Source organism: Peromyscus californicus, unplaced genomic scaffold (assembly GCF_007827085.1).
Source record: "Peromyscus californicus insignis strain IS unplaced genomic scaffold, ASM782708v3 Scaffold_4__1_contigs__length_199733344, whole genome shotgun sequence".
NCBI classification, from domain to species: domain Eukaryota; kingdom Metazoa; phylum Chordata; class Mammalia; order Rodentia; family Cricetidae; genus Peromyscus; species Peromyscus californicus.
The window spans coordinates 115,504,476-115,530,305 of NW_026294562.1; the positions used below are offsets into that span (position 1 = coordinate 115,504,476).

At 37.8% G+C, this 25,830-nt stretch overlaps 1 protein-coding gene across 1 annotated transcript; it reads left to right on the forward strand.

Moving 5' to 3' along the window:
• The first annotated feature begins 10,201 nt into the window (after positions 1–10,201).
• LOC128095195 (olfactory receptor 14A2-like) lies at positions 10,202–11,164 on the forward strand. Its single transcript, XM_052713986.1, has one exon. It carries the CDS (start codon positions 10,202–10,204, stop codon positions 11,162–11,164), a length of 963 nt encoding a protein of 320 aa, XP_052569946.1.
• Positions 11,165–25,830: the final 14,666 nt, after the last annotated feature.

The following is a 25,830-nucleotide window of genomic DNA, read 5'->3' on the forward strand; positions in this document are numbered from 1 at the left end:
CTCAGCTTTCCAACATCTTTCAGCTTTTTTGTCTGAAACAAACTTCCCTAGGCAGTGACCCATTCCCAGATGTCTCCATGGCCCTGGATGATAGCTCTGGCCACACAGAACAATATGGCTACAGCAGCCACATGTTTCTTGGATGCTTACATATTCTTAGGTGGCTGACCAGACCCTGATCATCTTCATGGCCCTCAGTGGTAACAGGAGCCATAGGCATCAACTCAGACCCTGGTTGCTGTAGGGCCACATATCCAGACATGGCACTTTTGGCAGCTGCCCTGACACAGATAATACCATGGCCTGGCTGACAGTCAGGCCACTCAAATCAGCATGTCCCTAGTGGCCACATGGTCCTCAGATACCCTCAAGGCCACAGATTGTGGCCCAGACCCCAAGGATCTATGTGGTCTTTAGTGGCAACATGGACCCCAGACATCAATACAGGCCCTGCTTGTGGGAGGATCATGTACCCAGACATGGTTCTAGGCATCAGCCTGGACCCAGATGTCAGCATGGCCCCAGGTGGCAGTGTAGGGCACTTGGCCCAGTCTGGCCCCCAAGGCAGAGTGGCCCCAGAACAATGAAATGTGTCTCCGTGGTAGCACAGACCCCTGGCATTGGCAGAATCTTTGATGGTCTCAGGAGCTACAGCCATCAACAAAGACCCTGGCTGGGGCAGGGATACAGACCTAGACATGGCCCTTGTCCACAGCCAAGGTCTGGATGATAGTATGACCTCAGTTGACAGCACTGGCCACCCAAATCAGAGTGACCCTTCTAGTTGCAGGATAGCCCTCAGATACCAATGTGGTTACAGGTTGTGGCAAAGATTCTGTGCATCCACCTGGCACATAGTTGCAAGATGGGCCAGGGACATTAGCACAGATCCTGGCCTCCATAGGGCTATGGACATGGTCCTTGGCAACATCACAGATCAGAATGTCACCATTGCCCCGGTTGGCTGCTCAGGCCACCAAGATTTGAGTGACTCCTATGACAGCATGGTCCTCAGATATCAACATGGCCCCCTCAACTGCTCCAGGGACCTAGACCAAGACATAAATTTAAGTATTTCTTGTTCCTGATAGTCTTATAGATCTTTTAGTTTGAATAAACATATTTTTCTAACTTGTGAAAAATGTGTCATCAAAGGTTTAGAATAAAATGTACTTTATAATCGATGTGAATTAACTTAAATGAAATAAATGCTTCCAAGGAAACACATAACCACATGAAAAATAAAAGGAAAATGATATACATAACTTTTAGGCAAGATCCTTTGGCACATATACTATCTAAGAGGGGGAAGGAGTATAAAGAAAACTTCTTTTGTTATATGGAAGATTCTTAAAGTGGTGGGGTGATTATAGATATTTGAAAAGTTAGTTATGCCTTCTTTAGGATTATTCAAGTGAGAACATGTTTGATATTTCTTTTATCTAGACATTCCTGGAAAGAAAGAAGACAATGCAAAGCAAAGATATAAAAGAAGCCTGTGATAATTTCATATTAGAACTCTTCTTGTGGCTATATCAGAAAACCTGACATCAAGTACTTATGGGAGGGAGGATTCAGTTTGGCTCCCGGTTTCAGTAGGCACTAGTCTAATATGTCAGGAAAGGCCTTACATCTAGAGAGCCTTGGCCAATTTGGAGAGGATTATCAGTGCCCCCTTCACATACTGGTTGACCAGGTGGCTGACAGCACTAGAAAGAGGGCTAGGCTCTAAGTCTCAGGAAATTTCCCTTCTTTTCTCCATCCACAAACTAGACCTTTCCTTTGTGATGAGTTCAAAGCATCATAAAAACAGCTTGATCATCTGGGGACAAAGTATGAGAACATGAGCCTGTGAGTGATAGTTTATAAGGAAACCCTAAGAAATAATTTACATCACAAAGTCTGTATGAATCATGACATGAATTACATAAAACTCGTATCAAGTTGGTGTGTGAATAGAACAGTCAAGGCGCAAGTGAAGATCTTCAGTTTAAATTTTCTTTAGTTAGCATTTCATGGTGGTCTGTTGATATACACATATAATTTTATTTCCCTCATGTTATCCACCACCTTCCATTGTGCTCATTCACTTATTTATCTCTTCCTCTTTTTCTTTCATTTCCAGGTGGTAAGAATATTTTACAAGTATACTTCCAACCAAGCATCTGCTCCCTGAGGCCACAAAACTGCCTATAATTAAATTAAGTAATATTGATTCTTGACCCACTAAAATAGTAAAGACAAGTTAATGTGGAGTGCTTGTGAAGATGATTATTCTATAGCATGTGGACCAGGAATGCAAACATAGATACAACTGTGAATAATGTGCAGAGAATCAGAAAAGAATGTATATGTCCTTAAATAATTTCCTGTCTTATGGTCTTCAATATTATCAAAGGTCTGATTAGAAAAACTGGACTGAAGAACCATTGAATTATTTCAAGTTACAAAAGACAAATGGAACATGGCTCTCTCCATCAAGCCTGACCCCTTCATACATCATTCAATTCCAGAAGTGAGATTGGGATAAAGTACACTTTGTGGTATGAAGAAGGAGATGGACATAAAGAGAAACTAGACATAATTATTAGATTAATATTCAACTTTGCACTTTCTGTTGTCTGAAATGTAGAGAAGTATTTGAAAATGAGAAATGTAGACAAAAGCTAATTGCTAGTAATCCATAAGAGCCTTACAATTTTTAAGTTTGAATATATTCTAAATTTAGAAATTAGAATATCTTAGAGTGAGAGATGATTTTAAACAGCATAATTCATGAACTAATTGCAAATTTTATATGGTCATACTTAAAGCAGAGAGAATGCTCATGAGTTAGAAAAATCAGTGTCTTCGTTCAAATCTGTGAGACTTCTATTGCCACAAAGTAAATAGTCACTTGTAACACCAACCACACACTAGCTTTGTTTCTTAAATTCACTTCTGTCCCTGACCTGGATTTTGACATGTTTCAGATTAATAAAAATATATGAAAATAAGGTAATTTTAGGAGAATAATAATATTACAGCTGTGGAAATGAGTATTAAAAATATTATTCTGTTATCTAGGTTTTTAGTAGTACCGTGAATAATACACATAAAAGAATCCATGTTTGATTAATTTGAATACCTTCATGGGAACCTGCAGTTTATAAAGGACATCTTGCCAAGCTAATCTTTCTATCATGATTATTTATTCATTCCAGTTTCATTAATTCCTTGAGATTTTGACTTTCATACAGTTATTTTATCACATTCATGTCCCAATTCTTCCTGGATCTAACTGGCTTTGCTATCACTCAACGTGTTGCTGTTTTTATTATAACTCTTCGAGACCAATGTGTGCTGCCCAAATCTTCTTGCACGGTGATCTGCCATTAGAGAGTGCGTAACATACTGGGTACTAAACTCTTAGAGAAAACCGACCCCTTCTTTCCTAGTAACTAAGAACTGGCAATCCACCTCTTCTAGGGATAGAATTTAATTTTCAACTCCGCTTTCCATGCTGAGAATTGGTCTGGGTTAGGACTGAATAGCTTGTATGCATGCTGTCACAACCTCTAGGAGTTCATATGTGCAGTGTTCCTCTATGTCCAAAAGTTGCTTCCTTGCAGTCATCCTCCACATCCAACCCTTCCTTTCTTTCCAGCTCTCTTTGGAAATGATCCCTGAACCTTGGGGACTGGAGGTGCAGTGTAAAGGTTTTTGTTCCCTTATGGCTGAATATTCTGTTGACTCTTATTCTATTCATCTCAGAGAGTTTTAGTTATCTGTTTTAACAACTATCTACTGTAAGTTAGAGCTTCTTGAGTGGTGGTTGAGAAGTGTACAGATCTATGTGTATAACCTTAAAGTCATCATAGGCCATTTTATAAGTATGTCCATTAAGGAGTGTCCTAGTATAAAGCTCGCTTTCCCATATGGGTAGTTTTTCTAGAAGTGTTTACTATATACTGCAGCTAAAATTGTCTTTGAAGAACATAGCTAATTTTATTTTATTTATTTATTAAATTTGTACATGGCATTCTTTATTGTGATGCTCAGTGGAGACATCTGTAAACTAGCTAACAGTTGTGGTGACTACAACACATGTTATTATATTATTATATTATATTATATTATATTATATTATATTATATTATATTATATTATATTATTATATTATATTATATTATATCAAAAAGGAGTGTGGTTCCCACTCATTTCTTTGTGACAGCAACTGAGACATGAATTCAGAATTATTGTGGCTAAATATTTTAACTAGCATCTTTCAATATTAGGGTCCAAATAACCAAATAAATATTTTGATTAATTTTCCTTTTCATGATTACTGACTTTGGTGACTGAGCAAAGTTTTTCAAGGTGCCGTGTGTTTCTTTACTACCAAATATGTGAATACTTTAACATCAGAGTCTTTACCTATTCCCTCAGAGTCAAATTATTAAGATGAAAAGGCATTAGGAATAGTGTGGATGGTTTTGTTGGCTAGTGACTTAGAAGCAATAGAATCACCTCAGATACAAACACTTTCAAAGATGTTTGACTGAGCTGGGAAGACTCATCCATTTATTGTGGGATACCATTCTGTGGTGTTGGGTCAATCCCATACTAATCAAAATGTGAGGGTAAGTGGGGTATGAGAATTCACCTCTTTCTGCTTCTTAACCACAGATGCATTTTGACCATCTACCTCATGAATCTGCCATCATCACATCCCCAATGTGATAGACTCTATGAGCAAACAATGAGACAAAAGAGCAATACTTCATTACATTGTTGTTGTAAGTATTTTGTCATAATAGCCTGAGATGTAAATAGCAGAACATTGGAATCAGGGAGTGGCTTTCTTGCAATGATTAACCTGAGTATATGTTTCCTAATATTTGTGAATTTATTTACAGGAGGAAAGTGGGAGAATTTAAAGCATAAGAATGCAGAGATTAGGGGGACATTTTGGAGAAATCTTCATTGGTCAAACTTTCTAGCAAAATGGAACAGTGGAGACTTCTGAGGCTCTGTAAGGGAAACATGGGCTCTTTTGGCATCGTAAACCGGCCTCAAAGCATTTTTGTTGTACTCTAACAATGAACCTGCATGCAGTCTGCCAATATCCTGAAATGTTGAATCAGTTCAAACATATTAGACTCAATTCTTTGGTACAGGACCTTAAAGAAAGCATGACATTCAGACAGTGGTGTGGTTACTAATCAGGGCTTTTAGTCAAACATACGGTGAGATTCTTCTGAAAGATAAGAATAGCCTACAAATTATGAGGAATTATTTTAATGAAATTTAAAGTTGTAAACCATGAATACAGAAAAAACATCTTAGTTCCTTCCAGTATTCAAAGACACCATTTCATACATGGAAATATAGGAAGGTCCTTTGAGAGTAAAACACCACCTATGAACTTGTTAACATATTGAAAGAAAAGATCCTCAACTAAGCATATTTTAGGGATTCCCTACTGCAAAATTCCTACTTGGGGAAATATTTCCCCAAGATCAGCATCAAAGGCATAAACAGGGCAGTGAAACTGTGGTCCAGGATCCAAGCTGTATGTTGGTTGACAGTAGAAATCACCAGTATCACAAGTTTGATACACAATAGTTTGCTGGAATGCAGTGTAGGAGAATGATAAGTTAAGGGAGACTCAAACCAAGATTCTACAATGCTGCAGAGGCCAGATAATACGTGACTAGTTATTTTAGATTTCCTTCTAGTAAGGTCTGAGAAGGAACTGAGACAGTAAACCTTAGGATATAATGAAACGTCAAGGTGTTTGCAATACCAAGCGCATGGTGTGTCTAACAAGGAAAGCTGCAGATGTACTGTAGAGCCAGCACAATGACATGAGCTACAAGTTGGAGATATGCATGAGTGGGATAGTTCGAGGCTATGGGAATGCAGCTGATTCTACATAAACCCCAGATTCTAAATACAGACATAAAAGTTTTGTTATTTGCCACATTTGATTTTAATCTTGCTTTTAAATGTTCTTTCCTTACTTTTCATTCATTATTCTGTTTTACAATGGGAATCTTTTGTCTGTGTCATTGAATGAATAAAGACCACACAAGAGTTTGCTCTGAGTTTCCAGAGAAAGTTGGATCATACACATAAAAGTATCAATTTTATTTTAAATGTATGTCTATGTATGCTTAGGAAGTCATGAGTACATGTGGTTGAGGATATCAACAGAAGTTGGAACAGGTCATTGGAGCTGGAGTTATGGACTGTTGTGGGTTGCCTAATGTGGGTGGTGGCAAACAAACTCAAGTCCTCGGCATGAGCAGTACCAGTTTTTGACCACTTGGTCATCTCTCTGAGACCATGGAAAACAGATGTTTGAATGTTATTAGAACTCCTAAGACTTTAGGGATATTTAGGGGCGTGGTAAATATACTTGTCATTATAAAATTAACATGAGACTTAAAGTACCACTGTGAAGGGTTATGATTTAAAAGTAATGTATTTGGGCATCAAGTTGACAAGGAATAGAGTTGAGATGGCTAATTTTCACTATCAATTTAATGAAATTTATAATTTTGGCTTAAAGACTTAGAGACCAAGTGTCTCTAAGCACATTTCCTGTGAGGCCTGAGCTTGGTAAGAGGATGTACACTGGGTATATGTGGATCTATTTTCTATATTTAATTCCTGGGCATAAAAACAGAAGCTGGAAAGATTACCAGTATCGCTGTATAGTTTGTTATTTTCTGCCTTCTCATTGTTGGTACACTGTGTCCAGTTGTTTCATGATCCTGGACTATTCACTCTCTGCCTTGATGCACTGCACCTGCAAAGCATGAGCTAACCTCAGTCCTTCCTTTCTCATGTTGTCTTTTTTCCCCCATATATTTTTCCACAGCCTTGAGAAAAGTTATTAATGCATGTGGGATTACAGGAGTCTTTAAACATAGTCCCTAAATTTACATTTTGTAAATTTTTTCCTAGTTTACCATTGTCTCCAACTCTATTCATGGTGTAGCTAAGCAAATAAATTATTAATTTAATTCTGAGGAAAATATGACCATATTCCTTTTGACCTATTTTAATGTATCTTCTGGGAACTGATAACTATCCTTTTTAGAAAACATCAATTATTGCAACACTAATTGTCTTTACATGGATTCTTAGTAAGGCTATCCAGAAAGATTTGCCTTTTGGGACTCCCAAGGAGTAGCAAGTGACTTTAAAAGGTCTGTTAGAAATATGTTCATTATATATATGGATTCAAGTGAATAAACATCAAAATTTATAAAAAGGTAAAATATTTCCTTGTTGCTTATATTTTCTTTGGACGAGAAATGAATTCAGAATTTCAAGTTTTATAACAACCTCAATATGATATGAATATGATATCAGAATTTCCCAATGAGAGTTACATGTTCTATTTTCCTTTCAGGTGATCAAATATTATACCGAGCTCTTACTGATTTGAAAAAAAAATTATCTTCTCAATTCAACCTGCTGGAAAATCTAGAGTAAATTTTCTAGGAATGTGAAGACTCTGAATTTTTGTAAGGTACAAATTTCAATTGGAAAAATGTGCTCTTCATAACATTTTAAAAATATTATAGATATAGAGTAATTGGGAGGGTTATTAAAAGCAATGTAAATTAGTAGTGGTTTATTTACCTTTATATCTCAAATTGACCTCTTTCTGTATTTCTCAACCTGAGGGTTATGGTATTCTGAGAAGTGTCTGGAATCTCAGCCCAGTAGAACATATTTTTCCTATGTATTCAGATATCTTTTTTGTAAATATTCCAGAGAGAATTCATCTTATGTTGCATTAGAGATGTGCTTTCCTAAATCCCATCGCGACAGGACTTTTTCCTATGTACTTGTCCTGGCAATGTTGGTGAAATTGTCTTAAGCTTAAGCAGCCAACTGACTGCTTAAATAAATCATGATCTTTTGTTGCAATCAATCATGCCATTTGAAGACTTTTTGTTGTTTAGTAAAATATTTGTACATGCTTGTACATACTTAACTTTGCCCAATCTAGTGGAGAAGATGCCCCCATACCCTATATATTACTCTCAATCATTTATTCATGGGATGCACACATAAACACACACACATACACACAGAGCGAGTGAGTGAGAGAGAGAGAGAGAGAGAGAGAGAGAGAGAGAGAGAGAGAGAGAGAGAGAGAGAGAATGAGAGATTTGCCTTCTTGTAATAATAGAATTATCTAAATAATTTTGGCCTAGTAACCAAATAATACAATTTGAACATATAGCACTTGACTTGTATCAGGACATACCAGATAATGTTGAAGAGTGAATTTCAAACAATATAGCATTATAAAAATACTCAAGAAAATGAGGGAATATTTGGTTGGAGTTTCTTTAAAGGAAACCTATGCAATCAGGATACTGGCTTCATTACAGTACACTAGGAGAATCTGATCTTGGCAGAAATCAAGTGTTAAATATAAAAGAGAAAGTTAGGAAAGGGATTTAGCAAATATACCTACATTGGATAGCCTTGTATTCTGAAATATTGACAAGAACTCCAAGATTAAACAGGGAAAGTACCTAATAACTACTGGGTCAGGCTGTGGTCTGGTTGATTTAAGAATCTCAGTCTGATCACACAGTGTCTCAACAGTGTCCAGGTAATTACAGTTGACTCTGTTTAGAGAGGCAATCCCTGTTTAACCTAAAGGGCAATGTCAGGATGAGCAATCCTGACTTGCTTTGCAGGCTGTATACATGCCAGATGTATTATTTGGAAGGTTTGATATTTCTTCCAAGTTTGATTGTTACTCCTCCTGATGAGTAAGAATCAGGTCAGCCTCATCAGTGAGTCATCTGCCTACAATCCTCTACTGTTCAAGAAAGGTTTAGGGAGCCGGGCGGTGGTGGCGCACGCCTTTAATCCCAGCACTCGGGAGGCAGAGCCAGGCGGATCTCTGTGAGTTCGAGGCCAGCCTGGGCTACCAAATGAGTTCCAGGAGAGGCGCAAAGCTACACAGAGAAACCCTGTCTCGACAAACCAAAAAAAAAAAAAAAAAAAGAAAGGTTTAGGGAAAGGAATAAAGACTTCAGGGTGGTCCTTTGTAGATGATGCAAAAGATGCTGATAATAAATTGGAAACATCCTAGGTAATCTATCTTTTCTTCAGCCTTTAAGGCAGAGCACTACTGGCTAGAGGTAGACACAGTGCTTGTCCTCAGTTGAGCTTCAGATTCTCTGAATGTTGAGGACAATCAAATGCAAAGTAATTTGTGGTAGAGATGTTAAGCTTTTATCCGACCCTTTGCATTCCACTTCACATTTGCAGTGGTTTTGGGTAAAGCATTATATAAATCTAAGTTATAATTTTCTTGATGAAAACTGTTAAAAAAGAGTAGACAAAAAATGTTGAGTAAAATGGTCACATTTTTGTTTCCAAACTCATAGCCATCTAGCACAAATCCAAGTTTGTGTCTGCAAGATTAAAAGTAACCATTACATTTTATTTTTAACTTTTATGTATTAATTTTTCTTCATTTTCTTTTGTTTTTGCATATTGATGCATAGAAATTATATATTATATGAGGTAATATGATCTTTTGATATGTGCATAATTATCATATTGAGGTAATTTTTAGATATATCTTTAAAACTGTCATGACACTGTCATTCAAATATTCAAAGTCCTTTCTTATTGCCTGCTGACATATTCATAAATAATAGCTTATGAATACTTAAATGCAGAGAAGTCCTTCCTAAAACTATGAAAATTTCTTCCTAAACTATGATCATAGACTTAAAATTATACACTAATTGATAGCACAAATTTTTTATATTACTCAGAAGAGTTAAGGTTCCATAGCTGAATCATAGAAAACCTAGTTTGCATGTATAGAGCCTTAAGGACAATCCAAGTTTGGAGAGAGAGAGAGAGAGAGAGAGAGAGAGAGAGAGAGAGAGAGAGAGAGAGAGAAGGTAAGTCAGAGAGAAGAGAGTCAGGGAGGGGAGAAAGATGGAGAGATATACAGAAAAAAATAAGGAGAGGGGGTGGGCAAGAGTCTGAGAAGCAGAGAGAAAGAAATGAGAGTATTTTTGAAAGTGTGTTTGTAAATTACATACTTTCTTAAATTCTTTTCCACTGAACATTTCTGTACATCAGTGTTATTACTTAGGGTGATGATCATATTTATTCATTTTTTCCCTTTCCTTCTGACAAGGCTTGAAAAGAATCCAGTATGTCCAATGTCACTGCAATAACTGGATTCATCCTTACGGGGTTCTCTGACATCCAGGAGCTGCAGACTTTATGTGGAGTGCTCTTCCTAGGGATGTACATGGCAGTTATAATAAGCAATCTCATCATCATTGCTCTTATCACCATTGACCTGCAGCTTCAAACACCCATGTACTTCTTCTTGAAGAATTTGTCCTTGTTGGATGTCTTCTTTGTGTCTGTTCCCATTCCAAATTTCTTTGTCAATAGCCTAACTCACAACAATTCCATTTCCATTCTTGGTTGTGTCTTCCAGGTATTTTTAATGACTTCATTTGCAGCAGGAGAAGTATTTGTCCTGACTGCCATGTCCTATGACCGCTATGTTGCCATTTGCAGTCCTCTGCACTACGATGTCATTATGAATGGTGGTGCCTGTGTTCTTATGGTGGGTGTTTCCTGGGCTACTGGGGCACTCTTTGGAGTCATATATACAGCTGGCACATTTTCCATGCCTTTCTGTGGTTCCAATGTGATCCCACAGTTTTTCTGTGCTGTTTCCTCATTGATAAGGATTTCATGCCCCCAAACACTTTTGGGCATTTATATGAGTCTTGGAATTGGTGTGTGTCTAGGCATATCCTGCTTTATTTGTGTAGTGATCTCTTACTTTTACATATTCTCCACTGTGCTTAAGATTCCTACTACTAAAGGTCAGTCCAAAGCATTTTCCACATGCATCACCCACCTCACTGTTTTCACTATTTTCATAGCTACTGCTTGCTTTGTCTATCTGAAGCCTCCCTCAGATGTACCATCAATCACAGACAGGCTCTTTTCTGTGCTCTACACTCTGTTACCTCCAGCACTGAATCCTTTGATCTACAGCCTGAGGAACAGTGATGTCAAGTGTGCTCTGAGGAGGTTGCAGCAAAATCTCTGCCCAAGGGGTTTACTTCATTTAAAACTTCAAAGTATTTGTTAGTGGTATAGCACCTCACAAGTTACAAGCAAGATTTGTAATTTTTAACTTTAGAAAGACAATTATAGGAATTCATATTTTGATTGAGTAAATAAAAACTCAGAACGGAGCTGATATTATATAAGATCAGAAAATTAGATTACATCAGACTAACATACAAACTCATGGCATCAGTTTCATCTTTTGTATGATAAAGCTTTTCTCATTTGAGAAATATAACCTCTAAATCTATTGATCAATTTTAATGCTAAGATTCCATGTTAGGTCATTTTATGATTTCTTAACAGTTTCATTTAGTTAATAAATAAATAAATAAATAAATAAATAAATAAATAAATAAATAAACAAATAAATAAATAAGTAAATGAATGAATGAATAAATGAATAAATAAAAGACCAATTGAGCTAGAGAAAGTATGTGAGCAATAATGGTAAATCCACATATGGTTCCTATGCCAGTCTGTCTAGTAGTGAGAAAAACAGCAGAGAAACTAAACCAGTAGAACCAGAGCATTCTGTAGACTTGACCCAATCTGTAAAGCAATGCCAAATGCTTACAGCAAAGACAAATCTGGAGAAAGATTATATGAGCCAAGTTCTAAAATATAATTAGTGGCCACTATGGTTGAGGGCCAGACAGTGGAGAGGTGGAAATTCATGTGGCTCTTTTTTTGGCACTTCTCCTCAATACAAACATTATTTACAGATGAGAGAAGGCAAGTTCATTTGTCTAAAGTATTAAATAATCTAAACATGTTCTAGAGACTTAAAAAATATAGACAAGTCCCTCTCTCAAAATTATAGAAATGTTAAAAAGTTGCTGAGGAGAGGGGAATCTCTGACTCTCCTGGGTGCTCATATGATTCTCTATGATTTGTGAAATGACCTCAACATGATGCATACCGCTACAGGATTGCACTACTGTGAGTTGTAACCAATTTCATGAATAGGACCTTTTTGTTATAGAGCTGGATTTGTCTCCTCCATGCCACTGTAAATAAGGAACCTCAGTAAATTCATTGGTTTACCATGTTGTACTTTGGTGGAATTACTTTTGTATTTCTTTGATTCTGTATCTGGTATGAGTAGGTATTATTTCTCCAGAGGAAAATCTAACACAACAATTTTCCATATGTGTTTATTAACCTCCCTATAGGTCACAAAAGCCATACCTCTAACTATGTGCAGGTGAATTTTCCCATAACAGAATAGAAAAAAGTTGTGGAACCAACTAAAATTGCAGAGGAAATCACCTGTCTATATGTGGGATCCCATTTTCAGGTTTCCTAGTGTCTTTACCCAGCAGGTCTGCATAGAGGGGAGGATTGGACCATGAGCCTGAGTACAGGTGTCTGAGAGGGTCTGCACTGGCTGTGGTATGAAGGGGGGGGTCTCTTTTGCTCCACCACCTTGGCATTCCTATAAGTACCTGAGGGCAGAGACAGTTGTGGGGGCTGATGGAATAGGTTCCAAGCTTTCTTGAGGCTATCCTGTATTTTCTATCTTTATCTCCCCCCTCTACATTCTTCTATCTAATATTTCCTGCTGCTCCTACTCATGAGAACTCTGGGGAACTGTGGCGGGGTCGGAGGGTAGGCAGCCCCTCCACATCCATGAAAGATTTTCTTTGGTAAATTTTCCAGTGTCTTCAAATACAAAATATTTTATTTCTGATGTATGGAATCTCTTTGGACACTCTATGCTTTATCAGAATTATTATGTATCTTCTATATTTAATTGAGTTTTCATTTCTCAAAAAGTACAATATTTGGAATGTATGGCCTCTCTCAATTACATTAACAATGTTTTATAGTCACTCTGACAAAGGCTACTGGACCCCAAGTCGTGATTTGAAACCATGCCCACTTCCCTTACCCTATTTCATCTTAGCCTCACACATAATGAGACAAATTACTTATCTCTATCATCCAAGCAAAAACCAAAGTGACTCTCCATTCTGGGATATATGCTGACATCTTCAAATCCACTCTTAATAACAAATGCTACGAATGACCTGCTGTCCTTTAAATTACCTATGGGATACTTGATTGTAAACACAGGTTTATACTGAAATGGCCCTGCTATGCTTGATTCAGCTCAAACCACTAGCTGTACATGATTTTGTTTGATTGGACCTCAATGTAATCTCAAGGCCTAGTTTAAAATAAGAGACAAAGCACATCATACTAAAGATACCCAATGATGTAGTTAACAAGAAAAAAGTCATTTTCCATTCATTAGCATGGTTTTCACAAAAACACTCTCTCTTCTATGTGGTGTTCAGATTTCAATGTTTCCCCTTTCAACTAAAACTTTTGCCTAATGTTCTTTTGTGTCTGGTTATTGATTAATTCAATTACGAGGGAAAGAACCTAGAAAGAAAGTAGTCCGATGCTCCTTTTAAAACTTCCCCACTATATCTGTGGTCAAGTAAAAGAGTTTGCTGCTGCATTGCTAAGAAGAATATTTGAACACACACATTTGAAAATTTTGATCCTAAATGAAAGTCCTGACAATCCAACTTCTTTATTTTTGTTTTTATCTTTTTTGTATTGTCTCTCACTTCTTGACTAATGTAATCATTCATTCCACTGAATTATTTCAAATAACTTATTTTAAGTACAATGCTAGAGTGCTAAAATAACCATGTGTCTTATCCAGCTCTCAATGATACAGTAAAGAAGGATGCAGAAGACGTTAATGAATCATCAAGAATAGCATAGAAAAACAAACAAACACACAGACATTGACATAGAAAGGCTGTAAGCCCCCCAGCCACAGGCTACATATAATGAAATAATACTTCCATATTAAAGCGTTCACTGTATCAAACTCATATAAAAGTATACAGGTTCCAGACACATGAATACTGAGCCTCTGTTATTATTCACAAAATAATAATAATTAAGAAATAAAATTATAATTTTTAAACAAATGTATCTAATAAAGAAGTGTTAGAAATTATAAACTCATTATGTCTAATTAAAACCATGTTTGGAAGCATTTTCAATAGATTCAACCAAGCAAGAGTATGAAGGACAGAGGACAGTATTCCTCTCAAAAGAGCTCAAAGACCTTAATGCAAGACACAAAGCTATGAAACTGCCAGAGAAAACACTTCAAGGTAGAGGCACAAGCAAAGGTATTTTTCCAGATTTGTTTTTCACATTTATTTTAATTTTCTATAATTTTATAAGTGAGTACTGTGTTTATATCATTTCCAATGAAGGCTTTCCTCTGTTAAACTCCTTTCATGTCTTTCTCCCACTTACTTTCAAATTAATTGTTTCTTTGTAGAAATTATTACACACACACACACACAAACATACTCAGAGAGACAGAGGCAGAGATAGAGACAGAGAACTACCATACCACCACCACTACCAACATCAACAGCAACACTACCAAAACCTCCACTACATTGGAGTACTTTTTGTGATGGTTTTGTGTTCCCCAAAATATTGTATACCCTATTAAATTTATCTGGGGTCAGAGAACAGACAACCACTAGATACAGAGGCTAGAAAATGGTGGCACTCACGCCTTTAATCCTAGCATTCCAGAGATAGAAATCCATCTGGGATCTCTGTGAGTTCAAGGCCACATTGGAAACAGCCAAGCATGGTGACTCACACCTTTAATCCCAGAAAGCCAGCCTTTAATTCCAGGGAGTGATGGTAGAAAGCAGAAAGGTATATAAGGCGTGAGGACCAGAAACTAGAAGCATTTGGCTGGTTAAGCATTTGGCTGGTTAAGCTTTTAGCTGGTTAAGCTTCAGGCTTTTGAGCAGCAGTTCAGCTGAGAGTCATTGGGATGAGGACACAGAAGCTTCCAGTCTGAGGAAACAAGACCAGCTGAGAAGTTGGGCAGGTGAGGTTAGCTGTGGCTTGTTCTGGTTCTCGGATCTTCCAGTGTTCACCCCAGTACCTGCCTGGGTTTGATTTTATTAGTAAGAACTTTTAAGATTCCCTCTACATCTGGCGCCCAATGTTCGTGGTGTGAATTCATGAAAAAGCTGCTTGTTTGTGGCCTTGTGGGCCCCAGGTCAGGCCTGAGCTACACTTGGCTGGTTGTGGTGGCACACGTATGTAGGTGTTACTGAAGGAGGGAGAGGCAGGAGGATCCTGAGTTTGAGGCCAGCCTAGGAGGCTTGGGAGAAGCTTCGGCCCTGACCGAACCACAAACTGTGGTGGGACCATGGAGGCAGTGGCTGCTGCTCCGAGTTGCTGCCTGCTTCTCATCATGTTGGTGACTGCAGTGATGCTGCTACCTGGGATGAAGAGTTTACTGCTGCTTGTTCAGAGAATTGCCAGGACCATCGTGTTACAAGAAAACATCGACAAAGGTCAGTTTGGAAAAGTTTGGCAAGACAAATGGTGGGGAGAAATTGCTGTGAAGATTTTCTCTTCTAGGGAAGAATGTTCATGGTTCTGAGAGACAGACACTTATCAGACTGTGATTACTCCAAACCACAGAGGAGGTACAAAAAAAAAAAGACCCAAAATCCAAACCAAAACAAAAAACAACAACAAAAAAAAACCCCAAAAACTAAAGGGAACCATGACCATGCCTAACAGCAACTTTGAAATCTTCAAAAAGGATGATGGAACTCCACAAAGATGTTTCCCCATGGACTATGGTAAAGCCATTAAGCTGATTAAAACCAAGGAAAGATCGACTTTGGACTACAAACTGTTCAGGACAATCTTGAGATGACTTGCTGAGATGATTCAGCCTGACGGACTGCTTGAACAAGGACTTGAAACAAGCCCTGCACTTTCTCATTATGCAGCTCCTGGACAAATGATACAGGACTTGACAATTTACCAAAAAATTTTCTTTTCAAGATTCCCTAAAGATATCTTCACCCCTAGAAAGAAAGAAAAGAGAATATAGATATGAGATAGATCATCGAATCTACTCTGAGAAAAAAAGATGAAGAAATAATAGGATAAATGGGTAGATCACTGAATCTACACTAAAAAGAAAATGGGGAAGATATAAAAAATGACAAAAGGTAGACTACTGAGTCTATTATGAAAAGAAAAAAGATAGAATATGGATATGATAGGGTAAAAAGGGAAATGGAATCTACTTTTAATAAGGAACTACTTGTTTTAAGTAAAATAAGTAATGAAATTTTTTTGTCTGAGTTTATCAAATGGTACTGGACTGTAACATCTATAATGAAGCTTTTTTTCTGAATCTGTCAAATGTTAATGAACTAGACATCGTTAATGTAATCTTGACTGTGTATATGTTGTATATAGTTTTTGGATAGTTTTTCTTGCTTTTTTTAATTTTAGCCAAAAAAGGGGAAATGTGGTGGTATTGTGTTCCCCAAAATATTGTGTACTCTAATATATTTATCTGGGGTCAGAGAACAGACAGCCACTAGATACAGAGGCTAGAAAATGGTGGCACTCACACCTTTAATCCTAGCATTCCAGAGATAGAAATCCCTCTGAATCTCTGTGAGTTCAAGGCCACATTGGAAACAGCCAAGCATGGTGACTCACACCTTTAATCCCAGAAAGCCAGCCTTTAATTCCAGGGAGTGATGGTAGAAAGCAGAAAGGTATATAAGGCGTGAGGACCAGAAACTAGAAGCATTTGGCTGGTTAAGCATTTGGCTGGTTAAGCTTTTAGCTGGTTAGGCTTCAGGCTTTCAAGCAGCAAGCAGTTCATCTGAGAGCCATTGGGATGAGGACACAGAAGCTTCCAGTCTGAGGAAACAAGACCAGCTGAGAATTTGGCCAGGTGAGGTTCACCGTGGCTTGTTCTTGTTCTCTAATCTTTCAGTTCACCCAAATACATGGCTCAGGTTTGATTTTATTAATAAGACTCTTTAAGATTCATGCTACAACTTTTCTGCCATGGTATGAAGGAAAATTCAAATCAATTCCCCTAACTGATTGATATCTATTGGTCTCTTGCATGTATTAAGTTAATGAGTAAAGACTTAATCACAGGAGGTAGTAGTATTTTTTTTAAAGATTTATTTAATTATTATGTACACAGAAGAGTGTGCCAGATCTCATTACAGATAAGGTTGTGAGCCACCATGTGGGTGCTGGGAATTGAACTCAGGACCTCTGGAAGAGCAGTCAGTGCTCTTAACATCTGAGCCATCTCTACAGCCCAATATAGTACTATGTTATACAAGAAGAAACATGTAAATTTTCCTATTCAAAAAATGAAATGGATAAACATTAAAGCTATAAAATTGATTATTGAATAGAATAAGAGTTAAAGATCAGTCACTTCATTGTTCATAATATTTGTGTATGATTTTGACTTTGAAATAACATTTGTTTTCTAAATTATTTAAAATGTGTCCTCAAAGTTTTGGGACAAACCTACTTTAAAATATGTGAATTAGTTTAAGTGTAATAAAAGCTTCAATTGAAATATATAAATACATGAAGCAAGAACTTCTGGCACATATAACATCAAATATTGTGGGAGAAATAGAAAGAAATATGATTTTGTTGCATGGAGGATTCTTGCAGGGCTGGTGTGACTATAGAAATTTTAAACTTTGTTAGGCATACATTAGGATTGTGCAAGTGAGAACATGTTTGATATTTCTTGGATGCAGGAAATTCTTCAAGGAAGGATGGAAAAATGAAACAAATAAAGATACAAAATAAAGCTGTGATAACCCCTATGAGTACTCTTCTCATTCCTGTGGCACAATCCCTAGAGCAAGGACTATGGGAGGGAGGATTCAGTTAGGATCCCAGGTTCAGGAGGCACCAGTCCACTATGGCAGGAAAGACATTGCATCTAGAGAGGCTTCACCATTTTGGAAGGAGTATACAATTCTCCTCTTCACATACTGGTTGACCAGGAGGCAAACTATGGTGATATTTTATTTGTATTAAAATATTATTTGTATGTTAATAAATAAAGTTGCCCGGGGGTCAGAGCTATTAGCAAGCCATAGGAAAGCAGGGCAGTGGTAGCGTACGCTTGTAATTCCAGCACTTGGTAGGCAGAGCTGGGTAAGTCTCTGTGTGTTCAGGGATACAGCCATTATTGGATACACATGCTTTTAATCTTAATACCAATCATGGAAAACCTGGAGGCCTATACAGACAGACTGTGAGGAGGCGGTCATGTGGTTGGGTTTACAACCAATGAGAAGGCAGGACAGGAACTCTATATAAAGACTTTAACACAGGGGTAGCTCTGGTTCGGAGAGGTAGGACCACCGCAGGAGGAAGGGTAAGGTTTTAGCTCTTAACTCTGACCTCTTGGCTTTCTTCTTTGCATTGGTTCTGTGTTTATTATTTAATAAGAAGGTTGGATACATCTACAGCAAACAGCACTAGAAACAGGAACAGGCTCTAAGCTTCAAGATATTTCCCTACTTTTTTCTATCCACAAGCTAGGTCTCTATTCTTAGTGATTCCAAAGCATCACAAAACAATTTGATCATCTGGAGACAAAGTGTGAAAATATATGACCCAGTGAGTTACATTTTTATAATCAAACCTTAAGAGTTAATTGGTCTCATAAACTCAGTATCAATTCCTGATATGGATATTGCCCAACCTATGTCAAACTGATGAGTAAGTAGCGACAGTGAAGGCCCAAGTAAAAATCTTTAATTAAAGGTTTTCTGTAGCTACCATTCATTATGCTATTTCATACACAAGTAAAATTTTCCTTCTTTGTATTCTCCCCTGCTATCCTCTTTTATTTCTCTTACACTAGTCACTTTTCATCTCATTTTTCTTTTCTTTTTTAATAGTGACTCTACTTTTAGTTATTTTTGTTTTTTTTTAATTTTATAATTTGATTTAATTTTACATATCAGCCATGGATTCCCCTGTCCTCCCTCCTCCCGCCCTCCCACCAACCTCCCCTCATTCCCATCTACTCCAGGACAAAGACACCCCTGGGGATTCAGCTGGTGCTAGAAATCTCATCCAATGACTGATGCCAGCAGATGCAGTGATATTGGTGTAATTATTAAGGCCACTCCACGTAGTTAAAAGGAGATTTATTTAATGGCGTAACTTACAAATTAAGGGATAGGTAGGTCGCGGGATCTGGGGAAGGTGTATCGCAGTCCAGCGGTGTTCTCTGGAGCTCTGCTTGGTCCACCTCTCCAGTCCAGGGTCCCGCAACAGAGAGAGCGCCCGCCGATCCAGATCTCGGGTCCCCAGGTGCCTCCTTTCGCCCCGCCTTGTAGGCGTGACAGTTGCCAAAGTCTCAATGGGGGTTGGAACTTCCAGATCAAAGCTGGAATGGCTACCCACTACATCTCCCCCTTTTTGTCTAAATAAGAAAGTTCTAACCTAATACAAGACTATATACAAAGGAATGGTTATCAAATATAGTCCAGGAATAATGAGGGATAATGACCTAGATAAGATGGAACTACAACCAATGCAAACAATATCAAGCAAGAAACACATACTATAATCCAGAGAAGTATAGAGCATAGGTAAATGGCATGTTACAAAGATCATTCCAAAAGGTGTCCTATCCTAAAGAACCTGAATCTAATACTTAATATGTTCTATCTACTAAGTTGTAACTATAACTGCTAGTCTTCAATCCCATCAAAGACCTGAGAAGGAATATAATGGTACCTGAGAAATGGTAGATGGATGCATGCAACTTTCGGGAATCTTGCGAGAGTAGACCGAGACAGCTGGCAGCCTGGACAGTCACCTAATGTTTCTCAGCATTGTTGGTGCATTCAAACTGGCTACAGGCCTAAAGTATCTGACAGACCATTTTTAGAAGCAAGAATTCTGAAAGACCATCTTACCCTGTCTTGGCAGAGTACAGTTGTCGCTTTCCTTGTGTCCTGCTTGTCCAGAAAGGATAGCATTGCATTTGTACTGTCATCCGTCGAGGCAAGGGCAGTTCTTTGCCCAGTAGGCCATTTTGTGCCAAGAAGACAAACTTCTAAATGGAAATGTCTTAGAAGCCCAACATTCTCTCAGGATCAAATTGGTGCAGCCAGGAGCAATTGTGTCTCACATCAACAGAATTCTAAGTTATTTAAATGCCATATTCTCTAGGTCTATGAAGTGTTTGAAGATTACCTGTCCATCTGACCTATGTATCTGTAAATCTGGATAACCTAACTAACGTAACTATAGAGATGACAAGCATAGGTGACTATAAATCTATAAGTCTTATCTACCTAAATAACCTAAGGACTAAGGCTTCACGTAAACAAGGTAAACAGTCTATAAGCAAGTGTATGGTAAAGAACGATGACTTCAAAATTGTGACAATACACAAGATGTTATAACAGAGGTAGGAGTATGTAGTGTGATATGCAATATGACAATAATCTTAAATATATATCAGTATACCGAATATCCTAAACAGAAGTAGAACCTACATAAAGTATGACAGATATAAATTTACATTTGTATCAATATACAAATATTTCAAATAAGAGTAGAAATATATGTACATTATAACAAATATAGTTCTGTATTTGTATCAATATACAAATTATCTTAAACAGGAATATAAAAATAGTTTACATTTGTATCAACATATAAGAATCCATAACAGTGCAAATTACAGTGCAAATTATTTAAGGCTTCTACTTTACTAAATTTGTTTACTAGTATACATAATAATCTACCATAATATCTTATACCTATCCATTCCATTTCTTCTTTTCTTTTTTTTTTTAGAATACTGAGTTTAATATTTCCTTCCCCCCCAACCCTATAACCATCATCCATAACCCTGAGAATTATGAAACCTAAGGGAGAAGGGGCGTCGTTTTCTTAGAATTACTTTCTGCTGTTTAGGGGGTGATGTTATCTCTGTTGGGTACTGTGAGAAAGCTCAGATAGTTAAATCTCAGTTAGACTAACTGTAGGTTCTGCAGCAAGTCTTAGAGTAATGGGTAAGATTGTCTGAAATTCTGGTAAGAAGTGTAGTATGATGATGATTACCATGGCATCATTCTGGATTGGGTAGAGTTGTTGTTGGGGCCCCATCTTCCTTCTGGAGACTTCTGAGATTGCTATTAGAAAAACTTATTTGTTATCAAAATGGAAGATTTGGATTTAAAGAGGACATAGCATGTAAGAAAGGATTCTGAGAAATCAAGAGTAAGCATGGAGAGAGTTAGAATCTAGAAGACAATGGTCGCTTTTTATTGGTTTCCTTCTGTCCCACACCAGAGGGCTCTTCAGATATGGGACTGAAGAATCTCTCAAACTTCCTTTTAGCAATATGCTTGGGTTTAGAGAAGGAGTGAGCCAATTCCATCTCCAAAGTCAGCTTGGCTTATAATTGAATTGGAACCACCACTTTTCTAGATTGATAGAGAGATAGATATTAGACAGTGAGATTTTACCATGTGTAGATTGGTACCAATAGATTCTTTCTTTCTGCTGTAAACATCCGGATATCCAAGGCCTTATGACTTCTGTAAGATGGGTATTTCCATTATCCTGGAAAGACAAAAACAGAACCCTACCCCAACCTTTGATTGTTAAATTTTTCTTACAACTCTAGAGATGTCACATTGGTGGATGATCTTTTACTTCTCCTCATCAAGGGGTTTTTCCTGTTCGAATCGAATTTTTATTAATTTTGTTGGTATCCATAGCTTTTCTTCTCCTGCAGAAGCAAAGGCAAAACCCCTTCCCCAACGTAGAACATATCCAGGTTTCCATTCTGAGGTCAGCACATCCTTGAAATAAACTGGTTGGTTTAGCTCAGGAGTTTTGTCTGTCGTCCAATGTCTCTCTGCAGCTGTTGTTCCTTTCTCATCAGCATTGAGAAAATTCAAGGTTAATAAAGCGCTATGCAATCTATTTCTAGGAGTCATTATTACCTGTTGCTGTTTATTTAGCATATCTTTTAAAGTTCGTTTGGATCTTTCTTTTTTTTTTTTTTTTTTTTTTTTTGGTTTTTTCGAGACAGGGTTTCTCTGTGTAGCTTTGCGCCTTTCCTGGATCTCGCGCTGTAGACCAGGCTGGCCTCGAACTCACAGAGATCCGCCTGGCTCTGCCTCCCGAGTGCTGGGATTAAAGGCGTGCGCCACCACCGCCCGGCACGATTGGATCTTTCTATGACTGCTTGGCCTGTGGGATTGTGTGGTATACCTGTAACATGCTTTATATTGTAATAAGCAAAGAATTGTCTCATTTTATTGGAGACATATGCTGGGGCATTGTCTGTCTTAATTTGTACAGGTATTCCCATGATGGCCATAACTTCTAATAGGTGTGTAATCACAGAATCAGCCTTTTCAGAACTCATAGGAGTTGCCCACTGAAATCCTGAATAGGTATCAATGGTATGATGTACATACTTTAATCTTCCAAATTCTGCAAAATGAAACACATCCATCTGCCAAATTTCATTTCTTTGTATACCTTTTGGATTGCTCCCTGCAGGTAATGGAAGTTGGTTATAGATGGAACAAGTAGGACATTTTTTCACAATATCCTTAGCCTGTTGCCAAGTGATGGTGAAATCCTTCTTCAAACCTTTGCTATTTACATGGCATTTCTTATGAAATTCTGAAGCTTCTAGCACATTGCCTATTAGTAACTGATCAATCTCATCATTACCTTGTGCTAGAGGTCCTGGCAGACCTGTGTGGGATCTGATATGTGTTATATATATATAGGATGTTCCCTTTTTCTGATGATTTCCTGCAATTGTATGAATAATGAAGTTAATTCTGTATTATCAGGAATAAATTCAGCAGTTTCAATATGTAAAACAACTCTCTCTGCATATTGAGGGTCAGTGACTAAGAATGGCATACAGTTCTGCCTTTTGTACAGAGCTATATGGACTTTGTACCACTTTACTTATGTCTCCTGATTTATATCCTGCTTTCCCTGATTTATTTGCATCAGTATAGAATGTGAGGACTCCAGAAATTGGCTTTTGTCGTACAATGTGAGGAAGGACCCATTCAGTCTTCTTTATGAATTCTATTCTCTTGCTTTTGGGATAGTGGTTGTTAATCTCTCCCAAAAAGTTACTGCAGGCTCTCTGCCAGTATTCATTATCTTTCCATAGTGATGAAATTTCTTCATTAGTTAAAGGTACTACAATTTCTGCTGGGTCCATTCCTGTCAACTGGCGAAGTCTTAGTTTACCTTTTTGAATCAAATCAGAGATCTTTTCTATATAAGTCTTTAATTTCTTATTTGGTTTACGTGGTAGGAATATCCATTCCAATATAATATCTTCCCTCTGCATCAAAATACCTGTTGGGGAATGTCTGGAGGGGAATATGACAAGAATGCATTTAAGTTCTGGATCCACACGATCCACATGTGCTTCTCGAATTGTCTTTTCTACTAGAGCCAATTCCTTCTCAGCTTCGGCTGATAATTCTCTTGGACTATTTAATTCTTTGTCCCCTTCTAGAGTATTAGCCAAATTTTGTAGTCCATCTTTGGGTATTCCCATGATACCCAGTAAGTTGGAAATGCTTCCTAATAACTTTTGAAAATCATTAAGAGTCTTCAATCGATCTCTCCTTAGCTGTACCTTTTGGGGTCTAATTTTTTGTAGCTCTATCTTATATCCTAAGTAGTTAATAGAATCTCCTCTTTGTATTTTTTCAGGAGCAATTTGCAGTCCCCAGCGAGGCAAAACTTTTTTTACTTCTTCAAACATGCTTTCTAATGTATCTAACTTTGGATCAGCTAATAGGATATCATCCATATAGTGATAAATTATGGATTGTGGGAACTTTACACGAATTATCTCCAATAGTTTCTGCACAAAGTATTGGCACAAAGTAGGGCTGTTTAACATTCCCTGTGGGAGGACCTTCCATTGATATCTCTTGACTGGCTGAGAATTGTTATAATTAGGTACTGTGAAGGCAAATTTTTCTCTATCATTTTCTTGTAAGGGTATGGTAAAGAAACAGTCTTTTAAGTCAATAACTATTATAGGCCATTCTTTAGGTAGCAGAGAGGGCAAGGGCATCCCAGTCTGTAGGGAGCCCATTGGCTGAATTACTTTATTAATAGCTCTCAGATCTGTCAGCATTCTCCAATTACCAGACTTTTTTTTAATAACAAATACAGGAGAATTCCAAGGGCTGGTAGATTCTTCAATGTGTTGATCATTTAACTGCTCTTGAACCAGTTCTAAAGCTTGTAGCTTGTCTTTTGTCAAAGGCCATTGTCCAACCCAGACAGGTTTATTAGTTAGCCATTTTAAAGGTAAGGCAGTTGGGACTTCTGAGGGTTCAACAGCAGTTGTGCTCTGTTTGTGAACAGCCTGAATGGTTGGTGCCTGATTTTTATAGCATGTGATGATATTATTCCTAGAAACATGCATTTGTCTGTATTCTTTTTCTGAAAGTGTGGGAATTTTAATCTGGGTATTCCACTGTTGTAACAGATCTCGGCCCCAAAGATTTACTGCTACATTTGCTACATATGGCTTCAGCCTCCCTCTCTGTCCTTCTGGCCCTATGCATTCAACCCATCTCGAACTCTGTTTTATCTGAGATAGGGTGCCAATCCCTAAAAGTTGGTCATCTACCTCTTGAAGAGGCCAATTTGGATGCCATGGTTTTGGTGTAATTATAGTCACATCTGCACCTGTGTCTACCAGTCCCTCCATAACCAGGCAATTAATTCGAATTCTAAACTTTGGTCTTTGTTCATTTATGGAAGTCTGCCAAAATATTTGTTTTATAGTGTTCTTTGTAAACTGTGATCCATCCATCAGAGCTGTTTTATCATCCATTGCAGTATCGGTTTCTACATTAGGCATTGGTTTATTCAGTTGTCTTGGAGAGGAATTTCTTCCACAGTGGCTGGGAATGTTCGTACTACATTTGATTTGGGGGCCTGCAAGAGGCCCCCCTGAGGTGTTTCCCGCCAGTAAAGGGTTACCTCCTATATCTATTTTTGATCTGCACTCACTGGTCCAATGTCGGCCTTTGCCACATCTTCTACATAGTCCGGGAGGTGGTTGGCGTCTCCTGTTTAGGCTATTCCTAAAAGGAGTATTACTCCTAGGAGTACCCCACGTACAGTTTTTTCTTATATGACCTGGTGTACCACATGTAAAACATTTGGTAAGACGTGGCCTTCTTTCACCTCTGGGATTTGTCTCTCCTATCCAAGCCTCATTACTGTAGTTACGAGACTCAACACCATTAGTATACTGAATCCATTCTTCCAAAGGAGCTGATCTGATCTTTAATGGTGTAAGTATTCTTCTGCATTCTGCATTAGCATTGTCGAATGCCAAGGACTCAGTTAATACTTTTCTTAATTCTTTATCTGATACAGCTCTTGTTATAGCTGTGTTCAGTCTTTGTAAAAAATCAGTGAAGGGTTCGTGCAGTCCCTGAAATATCTTTGTGTATACCTCAGTTGGTTTTCCAGGTTCTGGAATTTTTTCCCAAGCGTTTAGAGCTGCTGTACGGCATAGGGATATTGTATGCTCATCATAAATGGCTTGTACATTCCTGTCAGCAAAACATCCCTCACCAAGTATTTGATATTGGGAGATCACAAAACCTCTGAGTTTACCTTGTTGTTCTAAAGTTTTTGCCTCTTCTCTCAACCAGCTTTTCCACTGTAGCTGCTGACTATATTCTAGAACAGCTGAAATTAACTGATGCCAGTCATCTGGGATGATTCTATGTGAGGTAGACCACGAATTTAACATCTGTT